Source organism: Delphinapterus leucas, chromosome 20, assembly GCF_059928025.1.
Source record: "Delphinapterus leucas isolate spDelLeu-1000000601 "Yukka" chromosome 20, BTC_Dleu_Yukka2, whole genome shotgun sequence".
Classification (NCBI taxonomy): Eukaryota; Metazoa; Chordata; class Mammalia; order Artiodactyla; family Monodontidae; genus Delphinapterus; species Delphinapterus leucas.
In genome coordinates this window covers 16,438,317-16,454,709 of record NC_143148.1, presented here as the reverse complement: position 1 = coordinate 16,454,709, position 16,393 = coordinate 16,438,317, and the positions used below count along the sequence as shown (strand labels likewise).

Below are 16,393 nucleotides of genomic sequence, written 5' to 3'. Positions count from 1 at the left end.
AAAATAATTATTAAAAAAATTTTTTTAAGTAAAAAAAAAAAAAACCGACAGATAGAACCCTAGGACAAATGGTGAAAGCAAAGCTATACAGACAAAATCTCACACAGAAGCATACACATACACACTCACAAAAAAGAGGAAAAGGGGAAAAAATAATAAATCTTGCTCTCAAAGTCCACCTCCTCAATTTGGGATGATTCGTTGTCTATTCAGGTATTCCACAGATGCGGGGTACATCAAGTTGATTGTGGAGATTTAATCCGCTGCTCCTGAGGCTGCTGGGAGAGATTTCCCTTTCTCTTCTTTGTTCTCACAGCTCCCGGGGTTCAGCTTTGGATTTGGCCCCACCTCTGCGTGTAGGTCGCCGGAGGGCGTCTGTTCTTCTCTCAGACAGGGCAGGGTTAAAGGAGCCACTGATTCGGGTGCTCCGACTCACTCAGGCCGGGGGGAGGGAGGGGTACGGAGTGCGGGGCGAGCCTGCGGCGGCAGAGGCCAGCGTGACGTTGCACCAGCCTGAGGCGCGCCGTGTGTTCTCCCGGGGAAGTTGTCCCTGGATCCTGGGACCCTGGCAGTGGCGGGCTGCACAGCCTCCCCGGAAGGGAGCTGTGGAGAATGACCTGTGCTCGCACACAGGCTTCTTGGTGGCGGCAGCAGCAGCCTTAGCATCTCATGCCCGTCTCTGGGGTCCGCGCTGTTAGCTGCGGCTCGCACCCGTCTCTGGAGCTCCTTTAAGCAGCACTCTTAATCCCCTCTCCTTTTGGGAGGTCTGAGGTCTTCTGCCAGCGTTAAGTAGGTGTTCTGTAGGAGTAGTTCCACGTGTAAATGTATTTTTGATGTATCTGTGTGGAGGAAGGTGATCTCCACGTCTTACTCTTCCGCCATCTTCCCCTTCTCCCCACATATCACTTTGATGAAAATAAAAATGTAAACAGTTCATCCTCAAGGTGGCGTCGGCGGCATCCGAGGTCCGGCGGTACCGGAGCCCCTGCCTACCATACTGTCTTGATTACTGTAGCTTTGTAGTATAGTCTGAACTCAGGGAGCCTGATTGCTCCAGCTCCGTTTTTCTTTCTCAAGATTGCTTTGGCTATTCGGGGTCTTTTGTGTTTCCATACAAATTGTGAAAGTTTTTGTTCTATTTCTGTGAAAAATGCCAGTGGTAGTTTGATAGGGATTGCATTGAATCTGTAGATTGCTTTGGGTAGTATAGTCATTTTCACAATGTTGATTCTTCCAATCCAAGAACATGGTATATCTCTCCATCTGTTTGTATCATCTTTAATTTCTTTCATCAGTATCTTATAGTTTTCTGCATACAGGTCTTTTGTTTCCTTAGGTAGGTTTATTCCTAGGTATTTTATTCTTTTTGTTGCAATGGTAAATGGGAGTGATTCCTTAATTTCTCTTTCAGATTTTTCATCATTGGTATATAGGAATGCAAGAGATTTCTGTGGATTAATTTTGTATCCTGCTACTTTACCAAATTCATTGATTAGCTCTAATAGTTTTCTGGTAGCATCTTTAGGATTCTCTATGTATAGTATCATGTCATCTGCAAACAGTGACAGATTTACTTCTTCTTTTCTGATTTGGATTCCTTTTATTTCTTTTTCTTCTCTGATTGCTGCGGCTAAAACTTCCAAAACAATGTTGAATAATAGTGGTGAGAGTGGGCAACCTTGTCTTGTTCCTGATCTTAGTGGAAATGGTTTCAGTTTTTCAGCATTGAGGACAATGTTGGCTGTGGGTTTGTCATATATGACCTTTATTATGTTGAGATAAGTTCCCTCTATGCCTACTTTCTGGAGGGTTTTTCTCATAAATAGGTGTTGAATTTTGTCAAAAGCTTTTTCTGCATCTATTGAGATGATCATATGGTTTTTATTCTTTAATTTGTTAATATGGTGTATCTCATTGATTGATTTGCATATATTGAAGAATCCTTGCATTCCTGGGATAAACCCCACTTGATCATGGTGTATGATCCTTTTAATGTGCTGTTGGATTCTGTTGCTAGTATTTTGTTGAGGATTTTTGCATCTATGTTCATCAGTGATATTGGCCTGTAGTTTTCTTTCTTTGTGACATCCTTGCCTGGTTTTGGTATAAGGGTGATGGTGGCTTTGTAGAATGAGTTTGGGAGTGTTCCTCCCTCTGCTACATTTTGGAAGAGTTTGAGAAGGATAGGTGTTAGCTCTTGTCTAAATGTTTGATGGAATTTGCCTGTGAAGCCATCTGGTGCTGGGCTTTTGTTTGTTGGAAGATTTTTAATCACAGTTTCAATTTCAGTGCTGGTGATTGATCTGTTCATATTTTCTATTTCTCCCTGGTTCAGTCGTGGAGGGTTGTGCTTTTCTAAGAATTTGTCTGTTTCTTCCAGGGTTGTCCATTTTAGTGGCATATAGTTGCTTGTAGTAATCTCTCATGATCCTTTGTATTTCTGCAGTGTCATTTGTCACTTCTCCTTTTTCATTTGTAATTCTGTTGATTTGAGTCTTCTCCCTTTTTTTCTTGATGCGTCTGGCTAATGGTTTATCAATTTTGTTTATCTTCTCAAAGAACCAGCTTTTAGTTTTATTGATCTTTGCTATTGTTTCCTTCTTTTCTTTTTCATTTATTTCTGACCTGATCTTTATGATTTCTTTCCTTGTGCTAACTTTGGGGTTTTGTGTTCTTCTTTCTCTAATTGCTTTAGGTGTAAGGTTAGGTTGTTTATTTGAGATGTTTCTTGTTTCTTAAGGTAGGATTGTATTGCTACAAACTTCCCTCTTAGAACTGCTTTTTCTGCATCCCATAGGTTTTGGGTCGTCGTGTTTTCATTGTCATTTATTTCTAGGTATTTTTTAATTTCCTCTTTGATTTCTTCAGTGATCTCTTGGTTATTAAGTAATATTCTTTTGTATACATTTTCTTTATCCAGTCATCCATCAATGAACACTTAGGTTGCTTGCATGTTTGCAGGGAACACTGGGGTGCAGATATCTTTTCCAGTTAGCGTTTTATTTCCTTCAGATAAATACCCAGCAGTGGCTTTGCTGCCAAAGAGAGGTGGGGGGTGTGGCCAAGAAGAGTGAAAATCAGTCACTGGCGACTTTGCTGTGCTTCCCCTTTCACTCTTAGATGCTGCCAGGGTCCCTGAAGACAGAAGACACATGAGGAAACAGGTAAAAACTATTTTGTTCTCTTTTGCATTCGACAAGCAAGTAGGGAGCCGCTGCCATGTGCCAGGCACAATTCTAGGGGCTGGGAGCACAGTGGGACTCCCCTCCCTTTCTCTTGCCTGTGTGACAACAGGTAGTAATCCCCAGTCTTTGAGCATCTCCCTTGCCAGGCCTGGCAATTCTTCTGAGAGCAGGAGGCATCACTGGGTGCCCAGGAGGGAAGAATGGACTCAAGGAGGCCGGCTCTGAGGTTCTGCAAGGCTCTAAACAGGCTCGTGTTGAGCAGACCACGGGTCCAGAGCCTTTGTGCCCAATGCCGACTGTTCCCAGCGTTCCATGCCCCATCCTGCCTCAGCCGCCTTCCAAGCGCAGGCCTGGGGCCCACTTCTTGTGCTCCAGAGACTACGTGGAGCTCCGTGGGGTAGGCATGCAGCCCTGCTCTGAGAAGCACCCCTCTTCCACTGGTCTTGGCATTCTCCAGCTGGTCCCCAATGAGGGTGTGACTGGTGGCTGCTGGCAGAGGGGGTACCCTGGCCCAGCTACTGGAGGCTAGTCTTTGCCACGGGGAATGGAATCTGGCCCTGGCCATAGCCCTTGTGGAGACCCAGAGGGAGCCCAAAGTGCATCCCTCAGAACACTGACCCTGCAGCCCTGCCAAGTTTCTCATGGAAAACGTAAAATTGTTCCCGTGGCTAAAGAAGTATGCGTCGTGTGCTCTACTCTAGCCCCCATGCTGGGAGATGCATGATGCACATAGAGCTGGTTAAAGGGTTTGAAAAGGCCTGCACTAAAGACTCCTATTTCACTTTTTAAAATCCAGCTTCTCTCAAACAGATGTGACCTTGAGGACTTTTTTCTCTGTAACACTATTAGCACCTGCAGGGCTATATGAGCTCTGTGTGGAGAGTCTGCCCTAATCCATGCCCAGGCCAGACCAGCACGGCTGCCATGCCTGGGGACAGACCCCCTTCCTACTTTCAGCCAGCGGCCTAGCTTTCCCCACACCGGTCCTGGACACCCAACGGTCCTTTAGCATAAGCCGCGCAGCCAGAGGAGATGAACAGCCAGCCGGAGGGGCTTGGGGAGGGGACGCCGATGTGTGGGAACTGTTGGCTGGGCAGGCGGGACAGACGCAGGTCTGTGCTGAGACAGGAGACACACTCTGTTGGCACGTCCTGCTGACTCCCCAGGGACACACATTCAGGGCACGACCATGTAAATTGGGACTTAAATTTAACTCTATGTAAATGTAACTCTATGTAAAAGTCCAGTGAGGTGGCGGCCCAGCTCACCGCACGTGCACCCACGCATAGAGATGGGCAGTGGTTGCACATCGGCAGCCCTTGGACTACCTCTAGCCCACAGACAGGTTTTGTTTGACCAGCACCGTGTTTGTTTTTTTCAAAGAAGATCATTTCACATGAAACTCTGGCTTCTTGCTTCTTTTAAAAGAGTAGAAGATCAGGCAGTGCTGAGCCCATGTTCCCACTTGACTGGAATTGAGATAGTCATAGCCTTTACTCAAGACGTGTCCCCACCTGGTTGATTTGTTTCCTAACCAGCCCATGGGGGCATCTGAGTGGGGCCCTTGGACCACATTCTCCTAAGTCCTTTCAGACCCTTCTAAATGCTCTCCTGGCATCATACTTAATGATTGGTTTCAGAGTTATTTTTTTCCTGGTCTTTAAAATCAAGTTTTGGCCATGTCTCTCCCCTATGTGAAACCCTTCACTAGTTGACCCAAGGTAAGCTCCAGGTCACCTAGGGCCTGGCATTTGAGGTGCTCAATAGTTTGGTGCCACTCAAAGCCTGAGAGCTGGGCAGCAAGTTTATACAATTTTGGATGGATGGATGGAAGAAAGGAAGGAGTGCTGGGAAGAGAGAGGCTAGCCTTACATGGTTCTCAGGCTGATGGGAGAGGCACAGCATATCCAGAAAAAGACCCTGTGAGTTTCCAGAATTCCATATCCTGCCATGCAACCAGACACGGTCTTCTCAGAATCAGGGAGAAGGGATTGGAGCTCAGTGGGTGAGCAAGAAAAGCTGTCTGGAAGATGTAAGTGACCAGATGGCTTAAAGACAAACTCTTCCTGGCCCAGACTCCCGCCTAGACACAGCACCATGCGTCTCCTCGGTCCCTTGCTTCTGCTTCTCGGTAAGGATGGTGGCCTAGGCAGATACTTAGGTCTGGGATGACTGTGGGAGCTGGAGGAGGAGGAGGAAAGATGGGGGCAGAGAAGAGTAAATGTGGGGCAGGGTGGGGACAGTCAGTGTATATGTGTGTGCGTGTGTATACTTCTCTCTTTGTGTATCTGCCTCCCCCCACCCCCCCCCCCCCGCCTCTTCAGAGGAAATTCTTTAGAATGCTCTCATTGTCCTTCAGTAATGCTTTCTGTTCGCTCTGGTGGGTTCCAGAATACTTGGCTTTCTCTGACTCAGCCCAGTGGACGTTTGAACATCCCAAGATCCTCTACGCCTGGGACGGAGCCTGCGTCTGGATTCCCTGCCGCTACCGTATCCTAAACACGCACTTGCTAGATAACCTGACCGTGTACCACAATTATAAGTACAACAGCTCCACCAAGAGCTACCAAGGGACCATCCTCTATAAGAACCTAAAAATCAGGGATGTTCCTCCTCGTCCGGGGAGGGTACAATTCCTGGGAAACAGCAGATACAACTGCACGCTCCTCATCAATCCTGTGAAAGCCAATGACAGCGGTCAGCTGGGGCTGAGGATGACGTCTAGGGAGAGCAAATGGATGGAGCCCATAGGCCTCAACATCTCTGGTAAGGCCCAGAGGATGGGCTCCTTTGTCTCGGCAATGAGGAAGGTGGGAAGCTTCTGACTCCTGGGACAGCTCACAAACCAGGTCGCCTGCAGAGGCCAGACGGGGATGCCAGTGAGCGACCGGGGTGCCACAGGACAGTGGCGCCCGTGGCAGACTGGAGCATATGGGCACTCATCCCTCCTTGAGCATCTCCCCTGGCTTTTCCAGAGACGGAAATCTGAATTTTCAAGTGAAATCTCCCAAAGTATTAATGTGGGGGGATTCATTCTAATTAGGCCTTCGTGGCTACATGACACACAGATAGGGTGTGAACCAAACACAGGTCTGGGGCCTCCACCCGAGGGAGTGTGCTCGCTCCATTCCACGGCCTGTTTATTCGGTGGGTGGTTCTAAGCAGCCCTGTGTTTGGGGTGAGAGATGCAGCTTCAGACGTTGCAATCTGAGGGCGGCCCAGCCTCGGGGAGAGCAGGGACTGGCTGCACACAGGCCTCTCCGCTAAAGGAATCCCCTCCAGGAGTGCTGTGTGGGAGGTCTCCGATACTGAGGCCTTTGAGCCAGGTTTGTCCTCCAAGCTAAGCGTGTTGAACTAAACGCGTAAAATCAGCTGAGGAGTGCCGGGGGAGTGGTCTGGAAAATATTTAGAAAGCAAACACCAGGGGGTGTGAACGAAGTAACTATAAAACATAAAACACAGTTTCTAAGGAGGATCAGCTTTCACAAGACCTTTCAGAGGGTGTTTGGGCCGAGCAGAGAAAGGCAGGCCCGGAGGGGGGTGGACAGGACCGGCCGGGGATTCCTGATGGGTTCTTTGCGGCAGGGCATCTAAAGCTGGTCCAGGCTCCCAGGCCTCCAGCGTGGCCCCTGCTCTTTTGCAGAGACGGCTCCTCCACCCCACATTGAGCTCCCTCCAGACATCCGGGAGCTCCGCGACGTCACTGTCACCTGCTCGCTGAATTTCGCCTGCTTTGAGTACCAGGTTCATCTGCAGTGGTCCCTGGAGGAGCCTGCGGTCACCTCCACCTCCCTGTCCACCGAGACTGTCTCCACCCAGAGCACTCTCACGTTCCAGCCGCAGTGGACTCACCACGGCAAGAACCTGACCTGCCAGCTCTGGGACCCCACGGAACAGCAGTTACTCTCTGAGGAAACGGTGTGGCTGGATGTGAAGCGTGAGTCTCCCCATTGCGTCTGTGGGAGGGCCGAGGGTACTGTCATCCCTTCACCCCCGCAGAGGGTAACAGGAGCCCACACAGACGGAAGCGTGATGGGTCTGTGGGCACCCGCTGTTGGGAATGGTCCAGGCAGAGCCGCGGCCCCTCCTCCACCATTCCCATCGTCAGCTCTGGTGTTTCAGGGGACACCTGATTCAGAATAAAATAATCTATCCTCAAACCATGACCTGATTTGGGGATCACCTGGTTAAGGTTTTTTTGTTCCCCTGAGGGGTGGGATGAAGAATTTTTTCACATCATTTTTTTGTGCCTCATTCATTCATTCATTCAATAAATATTTGTTGTGAACCTACTAGGCTTTACTATGGCTGCTGGGGATAGAGCAGTGAGCAAAGTTCTTGCCCACGTGGAACTAGCCTTGAAGTCAGGGAGACGAAGAGTAGATAGGTGAAAAGGGAAATAGAGAACATATGTGTAGGTGGTGCTAAGTGTATCACAAAAAAATAAAGCAGGGCTAGGACAGAGGGAGTGAGGGATGGAGGCTGAACTTGAGCTGAGACTTGGGTGAAGGGAGGGCCTGAGGCAGGCATATCTCTGTGAGAAGAGCGTTCCAGGGAGAGGAAAGAGCAAGTCCAAGGCCTTAAGGTAGGAACTTGGTGTGTCTGCCTCAGAGCAAGGAGCCAGCAAGCTTGGCACTGCGTCCAAGGGGCCCAGTGGTAGGAAAGGAAGGCCGAGAGGGACCGGGACACTAGATCTCGTGGGCTGCAGCGAGGGTTTTGGGATTTTTCTCTAAGCGTGGAATCCACTGAACGGTTTCAAGCAGGAGAGTCGTAAGGTCTGATGGACAGTCCTGGGAATGCTGCTGGCTGCTGGTGGAGACCAGACCTTCGGGGTCTGGGGTGTGGGGAGCAGAGAACCGAGTTGGGAGGCTGTGACGGTCAGTCACCTGGCGCTTGGACCAGCCCACCCTTGTTAACAAGGGTGACAGTGAGTGGCTACACACCCTTGCCCGCTCTGTCTAGGCCGCTGATTTATCAGAATAAAAGGCCTGCAACTTGTCAGCACTTCACACCCTCTGAGAATCCCCATCCCCTCCCTCACTGTTCCCTCCGCTTCTCCAGACGCGCCGAAGTTGAAGATCCAGGTCAGTCCCAGAGAAGCCACTGTGACAGAGGGAGAGTCTGTGACCATGACGTGCCAGATTGTCAGCAGCAACCCACGGCACCAGAATGTGTCCTGGCTCAGGGACGGGGCCCTGCTTGTGGGGGAGGAGACGCCCATGCTCACTCTGCCCGAGGTGACCAGGAAGATGAGCGGGCAGTACCAGTGCAAGGCCCACAACGATGTGGGCTCCGAAAAGTCGGAAGCAGTGGACCTCCAAGTGCACTGTGAGCCTCCTGGGAGTTGGGGAAGGGCCAGGCCGGGGGTCAGCAGGGGCGCCTTCCAGGCCCATGGGAGGGGAGCCCCAGAGGCCTCTGCTCACCACCACCCCCAGCCCCCCGGCCTCGGCCTCTTCTTCCAGATGCTCCAGAACCTTCCAGGGTTCAGATCTTCTCCTCGCCAACGAAGGAAGGAAATAAAGTAGAGCTGACTTGTATATCACTGGCCAATCCTCCTCCAACGAATTACACCTGGTACTACAATGGGCTAGAAATGCCTGGAAAGACGGACAGGACCTTCCAGATCCCAGAGGTCCTCCTCAGTCATGCTGGGGAGTACTCCTGCTTGGCGGAAAATGATCTTGGTCCTGGACAAGTTGGCCAGGAAGCTGACTTGGAAGTCCAGTGTGAGTAGCCGCAGAGCTACTGGAGGGAGGAGGTGGCTCTGGGGGCAGGAGGAGGGTAGACGTGCCCGCGAAGGGACAGCAAGCAGAAACCAGGGGCTCCCGGCAGATAAGCTTCTTGGGGCAAGTGTTGTGTTCACAGTTGTGTCCTTAGCACCAGACAGGGCCTGGCTCGTGGGAGGTGCCCAGTAGATGTTTGTTGACTTGAATGAATGGCAAGATGCCAGGGTCCCACGAGGGACGCGGAGACTTGGCGTCACTCGGCAGTGGCTGAGTCCCTGAAGGGGTCTTGAAATTTTCGAGGAGAACTGGGGCAAAATGCTTCATTACCTCTTGGTTGTCAGACCCTGTTTAACACAGTGAGTCTTGGCACTGAGGGGAGCCCAGGACAAAGAGAATCCCTAGGTTGGATCCTTGGACACTGGGATGTCATAGTCGGGGCCAGATACTCTGATGTGGATGCCCAAATCCTGAAATCTGGACACCGGATATGTGGTAACAGCAGCAGCAGAAGCAGCATGTGTTGCGTGTTTACCACACGCCACAGGGCTCTAACAGCATCCTCTCACTCCATCCTCCAGTGATTCCACGAGGTTAGCTACTCACAGGACCCCATTTGACAGATGAGTCAACTGAGGCCTGCAGCCCATGGTCACACACCTCCAAGGGGCAGGATCCGGCACTCTGGATCCAGAGCTATGCTTTTCTTTTTCTTTTTTAAGTTAACGCCCTTACTGTAGTGACCCGGCTCCGTGCCTCAGACCCGTGCAGAGACCCACAAAGAGTGGCCCCTGCCTTGCACGGCACCACACGTACTCCGCCCAGAGCTGTGCTCTTAACCACTGCACCATCCTGTCTCAAACGACAACCAGGCCAAATGGCCAGGGCAGGGTTTCTGTTCTCAGAGGCAAGAGGGAAGCACAAGCCCTCCCTCAGCTAATAGAGGAACTGCGTGAATGCAGGGCACAGGAAGGGGGAAGAGGAAGCAGGAAGGAACAGGTCTTATGGGCATCTGACTTTTCTTGACCCACCTCTCTGGTTTTCTTCCAGATCCCCCCAAGGAGGTAATCACAGTGATTCAAAACCCCACACCGATTCGAGAAGGAGACAGTGTGATCCTGTCCTGTACCTACAATTCCAGTAATCCCAGAGTTACCGGATATAAATGGGATCACCTAGGCTTCCAGGACCAGCTATCACCCGCTGTGCTGACGATTCGAAAAGTTGCCTGGGACACAGGGCCAGTCAAATGCGCAGCCTGCAACCGGTGGTGTTTGTGGTCTCCCCCTGTCAACCTGGATGTCCAGTGTGAGTGCCCTGGGCCGGGGGAGCTGGCGGGTGGCCCAGCTGGGGTGCGGGGCTCTAAGGGTGAGGAGACCGAAGCCTGAACCACAGTCCTCACAGAGAATTGAGGGATGAGAGTCAGGCCTCAGGGCCAAGGGGAGAGGAATTCTCGGGAACAGGAAGAGGGGAAGAGACCCAAGAGATCAGCCTGAGGTCCTTGCTCTCCAGATGCCCCCAAAGATGTCAGTGTCCAGGTCACTCCCCACAATGAGATTCGCTCTGGGCACCCGGTCCTCCTCCAATGTGACTTCTTAAGTAGCCGCCCCACGGATGTCCGCTTCTTCTGGAAGAAAAATGGAATCTTTCTGGAGGAAGGAAAGAAACTGAGCTTTGACGCCATCTCTCCAGAAGATGCTGGAATTTACCACTGCTTGGTCAACAATTCCATAGGACAGACCTCGTCTAAGGCCTGGGCTCTCCAAGTGCTGTGTGAGTGGCTGGAGCCGGAGGCTGGGAGCAGAGACGGGCAGGTGACTGGCTCCCCGGATCCTGACTTTGCTTCTACTTACAGATGCACCCAGGAGCCTTCATGTGTCCATCAGCCCGAAAGACAGCGTGGTGGAGGGGAAGAAAGCAGTCCTGACGTGCGAGAGCGATGCCAACCCTCCCACCTCCCACTACGCATGGTTTGACTGGAATAACCAAGACCTCCGCCATTATGATCAGACGCTGAGATTGGACCCTGTGACGCTGCAGCACTCAGGCGCCTATTGGTGCCAGGGGACCAACAGGCTGGGCCGGGGCCAGTCGCCGCCCACCACCCTCACTGTCTACTGTAAGGGCCCTTCTCCGGCCCTGGCCACTCCTGCGTCCCGCACCTCCTCCCCGCTCCTGCACGGAGGGTGGGGAGTGGGCAGCCTGTGCGCTCAGAGGCGCCCCTTCTCCACACACAGCTCCCCTGTCTTCCCTCCTCCCCGATCAGTCTCTCGCCACCCCAGGGGGATTCAGGCTGCCCCTACCTTCCAGACATCCTGAGCTCCTCCTGGCTCCCTCTCTCTGCCTCTCTCTCTCTGTCTCACCCTTGATAGGCTGCTTGTTTCTACCTTTTGAGATTGTAGTGGTTTTGGGTTTTTTTTAAAAGACAATACAAGTACATGGTAAAAACAGCATGAAAGGGTAAATAGTGGAAGGACAGATACGTCTCCTTTCTTGCTCCCCAAGAACTCTACCCCCTCCCTCCCTGGAGGCTTTCACTGTTGGCAGCTGGATATGGCCCCTCACGGAGATTTTTCTATACGTGCACCATAGGCCTATAGAGATTTATGTCCATACACCCTTCTTTGTTACTCAGACGGTGGGAGAGCTCACACGTTGCCCTGAACTTCCCTTTCTTCCATGTAATAACAGCACTTGGAGATTGTTCTCTATCTGTGCATATACAGGGTGTCTGAAGAGTCTGGAAAAACACAGGGGAAAATATTTAATTTATTTATTGTGCTTTTTTCAGGTTAATGATTGGAGCCATGGCTTTAAATTTAGAGGATTGTCACTGGCAAAGCTGGTGCTAAAGGGAGCCAGCCTGAGGGTGTCATTTGGAAAAGTTACACATTGTATAAAAACATATACAATGTGTATATTGTATATACAATATACACATTGTATATGTATATTGTATACTGTATATACAATATACACATTGTATATGTCCCCAGGGAGTCCCCTGGGTCTCCCCTCTGCAGGCACCCTGGGGACCTGACTCTTTTGCTGAGGGGGCACTGCGGTCCCATGTACGGATGTCGAATAACTGTGTACCCACGGCCCTCCTCAAGGCTGGGTGCAGTCTCCTGCTCTGGGCACACCTGCGAAGAGAATTGTAGGCTAGGTTCCTACGTCAACTGGCTGGCTCAAAGGACAAGTGATTTTAAGCACGGCCAAGCTGCCCTCTGAAGAGGCGGCACCATTTATGAGGGTTACGTGCTCTGTGTGTGCCCGAGTCTGTCACACAGCAGGAGCTCCTCTTGAAAAAGAGCTGCCCTTCCCTCCTAATGAGACGTCCAGAGGGCAGGGCTGGCTTCTCCCTCTTTCTCTGCACCACACCCCCTGGGCAAGGAGGAGATGTCGCACAGGCCAGAAGGACCGTGGCTGTGCAGAGGGAAGCCAAGGATGCCTCCCAGGCAAAGATCACAGGGCAGAGCTGGCCTGCTAGCCGACTGAGGCAATGTCATCAACTGACGTACCGCCTTTCTCTATCAGATAGCTCAGCCACCATCATCAGGCGAGTGGCCTTGGGACTGGGGTTCTGCCTGGCCATCTTCCTCCTGGCAATCTGGGGAGTCAAGCTTCAGCGGAGGTGAGTTCCTCCCACTGCCCACCACCTTTGCTCCCCCTCCGCCCAGCCCAGGGAACGACCCCGGTTACTCAGTCCTGCAGCCCCCGGCATGCCGAGTCCACAGGGTCCTCTTCCCAGGCCCTTCATCCTCCCTGAGCAGGTCTTTATTTCTCAGCTGGAAGAGGATTCAGAGACAGCAGGGGCTTCAGGAAAGTTCCAGTGGACAGAGCTTCTTTGTGAGGAATGTAAAGGTAGGATGGGAGAAACATGAAATGCAGGGCAGAGCTTCGAGTCAAGAAAGAAACAAAGTGGAAAATCAACTATGTGTCAAATTTAAAAAAAAAAAAGAAACAAAGTGGAGAGGAGTGATAAAGAGTAGAGAGGCAGGGGAGCTAGGGTGGAGAGAGGAGTGGTAAGGGCCGAAACCTTGTCCTCCTCTCAGGCTCGAAGGATCCCCCAAGCTGAAGGCCCCCACTCCCTGGGGCGCTACAATCCAGTGATGGAAGATGCCGTCAGCTACGCTGCCTTGCGCTTTCCTCTTGGCGAGACTGATGCACCGAGACCTGGGTACTGAGGGCACCAGGGGGGTGACACCTGCACCCTGGGATGGATGTGGGGGGCAGAGCTCGTGTCTCGCCTGCCCTGTTTGTGCCAGGCCCGTGCTTCTTCTCCTCATTCCTGCTCTGTAACAAGCCCCCTGGTAACGGTCTCGGGAATTGGATCTGTTCCTACAAACCAGGAGCATGCACAGCCAGAGTCGGTCTCTATCACCAAGGTTGGGACTTTGAGATACATACATACATACATTCACTCATTTGACACATCAGCCCCTGCTGTGTGCACTAGGCATGATACAAGGGGCTGAGAGGCTGGGGGTGCTCTTAGGGTCTAGGGCAGTTGGAAGAAGGAGCAGATTTCGTGCAAAAGCCTTCATTTGTGGTCATCTCTCTGCCTTCCCTCTCAGAGATGCAGGGCCCTCAGAGATGCGGGGACTTTCCCCAAACAGGGACGACACGGTCACTTACTCTGTGGTGCAGAAGCGTCACGTGGTAAGAGGGCAGGGCTATGGAAGGTGGGGAAGTGACGGGACCTGGCCTCGGCTGTGAGTCCCAGAGCCTGGGTGGGCTCGGTGCTGGCAGAGGCTGGGCAGTGGGGAGGGCTGCCCAGACCCTGGTGAGGTCAGACCCAGGGCAGGCACCTCGCAGTCTGAGGCCGGCTGCAGCCAGTTTCCAGACAAGAGGACTCCTGCTCGCGCTCTTGGACCCCCAGGCGGAGCTGAGGAGAGAAGGGACAGGGAAAGCGGGCTGTGGGAGGCTGGTGAGCGTGAGGCCACGCTCACCACCATGTGGCTTTCGCAGGGCGACTATGAGAACGTGACTCCAGAGGTCCTAGAAGACGAGGGGATACATTACTCGGAGGTGGTCCATTTTGGGTTTGGGGAGCGGCCGCTGGCCCAGGAAGGAGTGGAATACGTGACCCTCAAGCAATGATGGGCCAAACCAGCTGAGGTGGAGGTGCCAGGGGCCGCAGGGGCCAGGGTGGTCCTGGAACTTTCTCAGCCTCTGCTGTTCAGCTGCGAAATCACACACACACACACACACACACATGCACACGCACGCACGCATGCACACACGAGCATGCACACACGCACACACATGCATGCACGCACACACGCACACACACACACGAGCACGCACACACGGTCACAGTTACTGCAACCCCAGTTGGTGCAGAGAACTTTGTACATGGTCCAGAGACAGTCTTCCTTCTTAGCACTGGTAACCCCGACCCTCCAAAGGGTCTGTCCCTGGTCCTTTCCCACTCCCCTTCTCACCCAGAAATTCATCTAAATACCTATCCTGAGCTGTACAAATCCCCCTGCCCCTTCCCAGCCGTCTGCCACCACCTATCCACTCCCAAACCCCACTCCCCAGCTGGCTGTGTCCCTGTGGGGATCAGCTGGTCATTATTTTTATTGTTCTCTCTCCCCATCCCTTTGACACCTCACCCCTGCTCTGATAACTCCACTCACTAATCTTATGCGTACTTTTTGACTCCAGGGCAAAGCCCAGGGAAAGAGGAACAAAAATGAGGTAGAGGCCCTGCCCTGGGCTGGTTTCCTCTCTAAGAGGCCTTCCACGGGGAGGATTATGCTGCTGCGCCTCCTTTCCTCAAGGGTCTCATGGTCTGAGACATACACTGATGTGGACAAACGTGTAACAGACACAGAGCTACACAATAAACATGGCTCAGATGCCACGTCAAAGAGCCAGTGAATGATTTCCAGTCTGCAGAGTCTGAGTAGGGACAGGGAGATGGGGCAGGCAACCTGGGGCTTGGGGAGAGGGGAAAGGTGACTTCACGAGCAAATCACCAGATCGGAGGGTCCACCGTCTTGTTGCCAAGAGTCCGCTGGCGTCACAGACAGAGTCTGAGTCTCGATTCTTCTGCTTAACCTGCCGAATGATCTGGGGCAAAGTTCACCAGCTTCTCTGAGCCTCAGTCTCTTCGTCTGTAACATGGAGACGCAGGCGGTTCGAGATAGGAAGTGAGGTATATAACCTTATGTCATGTTATAAGAAGATTAACGCAATAGCCAAAAGTCCCTAAAAACCACATTCCCATCTGATTTGCATCTCTTGAAGACCATAAAAAGGGGAAGCCGACGCATTACAGCAATTCTCAAAAGTGACCCTGCTGCGTCGTTTCACAACACACAGCTGCCTGCCTTCTCGAAGGCCAGCTACCTTGGGGAACCTCTCAGCTTTTCTACCTCTCCCCGTGACCCCCACTAGCTCTTTAGTATGTTCCCTGGCCGACTTGCCAGGGAGGCCCTTCCGGCTTCTCCGTCTGTTCTCTCTCCACCTGGTCTCCTGCTTCTCCCAAGGGGCCAAGGCCCATTCTCCTTCAGGGCAGGAACCTGTGGTTAATCATTCATCAAGATGACAGTCAGGGCTTCCCTGGTGGCGCAGTGGTTGAGAGTCCACCTGCCGGTGCAGGGGACACGGATTCGTGCCCCGGTCCGGGAAGATCCCACGTGCTGCGGAGCGGCTGGGCCCGTGAGCCATGACCACTGAGCCTGCGCGTCCGGAGCCTGTGCTCCGCAACGGGAGAGGCCGCAGCAGTGAGAGGCCCGGGTACCGCAAAAAAAAAAAAAAAAAAAAAAAAAAGACAGTCAAATTCCTGGCCTGTGGTGGGCGCTCTGAAGGCACCGCCTTCCTTGGCTGCCCTACTTTCCCGTCTGCTCGATCCAGATGCTCTCTGAGAGGTTGTCCTTGGGATGCCCAAGGAGTGGGGCACTGATTTCCCCATCAACCTACTTTGTCCCTGGTTTGACGTCTTTTTTTTTTTTTTTTTTCTGGCCGCGCCACGTGACTTGCAGGATCTTAGTGCCCTGACCAGGGCCCCCACCCGGGCTCCGACAGTGAAAGTGCCAAGTCCTAACCACTGGACCGCCAGGGAACTCCCTGGTTTGAATTGTTGTGAGCACCTTCCACTTTTGTGGAGAAAGGGAAGGCTTCGAGAACTGTTGAAATGAGAGGGCAAGGGTCTGGGGACCAGTATCATTCAACCATTTATCCAGCAAACACCTACTGAACACCTCCCACTGCATCCACCACAGAGCCAGTTGTGGGGGTACAAAAAAGATACAACATGGTCCTAATCTTGGGGGTCTCTAGTCTAGGTGTCCAGAGGGTTTTAGGAACTGAAAGACCTAAAGGCAGCCACCAGCCTGATGAGGCCTGGCGCGGGCTCCCTGGCAACCAGCGGATGACTTCCCATCCTGGACCTGAGCCTGACTGCTGACATCAACCTACTTCATGACCAATTGCCCGAGAGATGTGGCTGTCATCAGGCCCTGCTGAGGTGTG

At 52.2% G+C, this 16,393-nt stretch overlaps 1 protein-coding gene across 2 annotated transcripts; it reads left to right on the top strand.

Annotated features, from left to right (window-relative positions):
• Positions 1-2,706: 2,706 nt before the first annotated feature.
• On the top strand, positions 2,707-14,801 carry CD22 (CD22 molecule). Of its 2 annotated transcripts, XM_022586246.3 has the most exons (14): positions 2,707-3,164; positions 5,261-5,316; positions 5,577-5,951; positions 6,829-7,122; positions 8,247-8,513; positions 8,648-8,911; positions 9,959-10,216; positions 10,421-10,681; positions 10,764-11,027; positions 12,446-12,542; positions 12,697-12,772; positions 12,964-13,088; positions 13,486-13,570; positions 13,880-14,801. In XM_022586246.3, exons 2-14 carry the CDS (start codon positions 5,283-5,285, stop codon positions 14,009-14,011), a joined length of 2,532 nt encoding a protein of 843 aa, XP_022441954.1. In that variant the 5' UTR covers positions 2,707-3,164; positions 5,261-5,282; the 3' UTR covers positions 14,012-14,801. The 2 variants fall into 2 exon arrangements, with proteins under 2 accessions (XP_022441954.1, XP_030617213.1); XM_030761353.2 differs by lacking the exon at positions 2,707-3,164 and having other exon boundaries at positions 3,208-5,316.
• Positions 14,802-16,393: the final 1,592 nt, after the last annotated feature.

Coding starts and splice junctions, on each gene's coding strand:
- CD22 (XM_022586246.3), top strand. CDS start 5,283: ATGCGTCTCCTCGGTCCCTTGCTTCTGCTTCTCG. Junction 8,514..8,647: donor AGTGGACCTCCAAGTGCACT/GTGAGCCTCCTG, acceptor CTCTTCTTCCAG/ATGCTCCAGAACCTTCCAGG. Junction 11,028..12,445: donor CACCACCCTCACTGTCTACT/GTAAGGGCCCTT, acceptor TTTCTCTATCAG/ATAGCTCAGCCACCATCATC.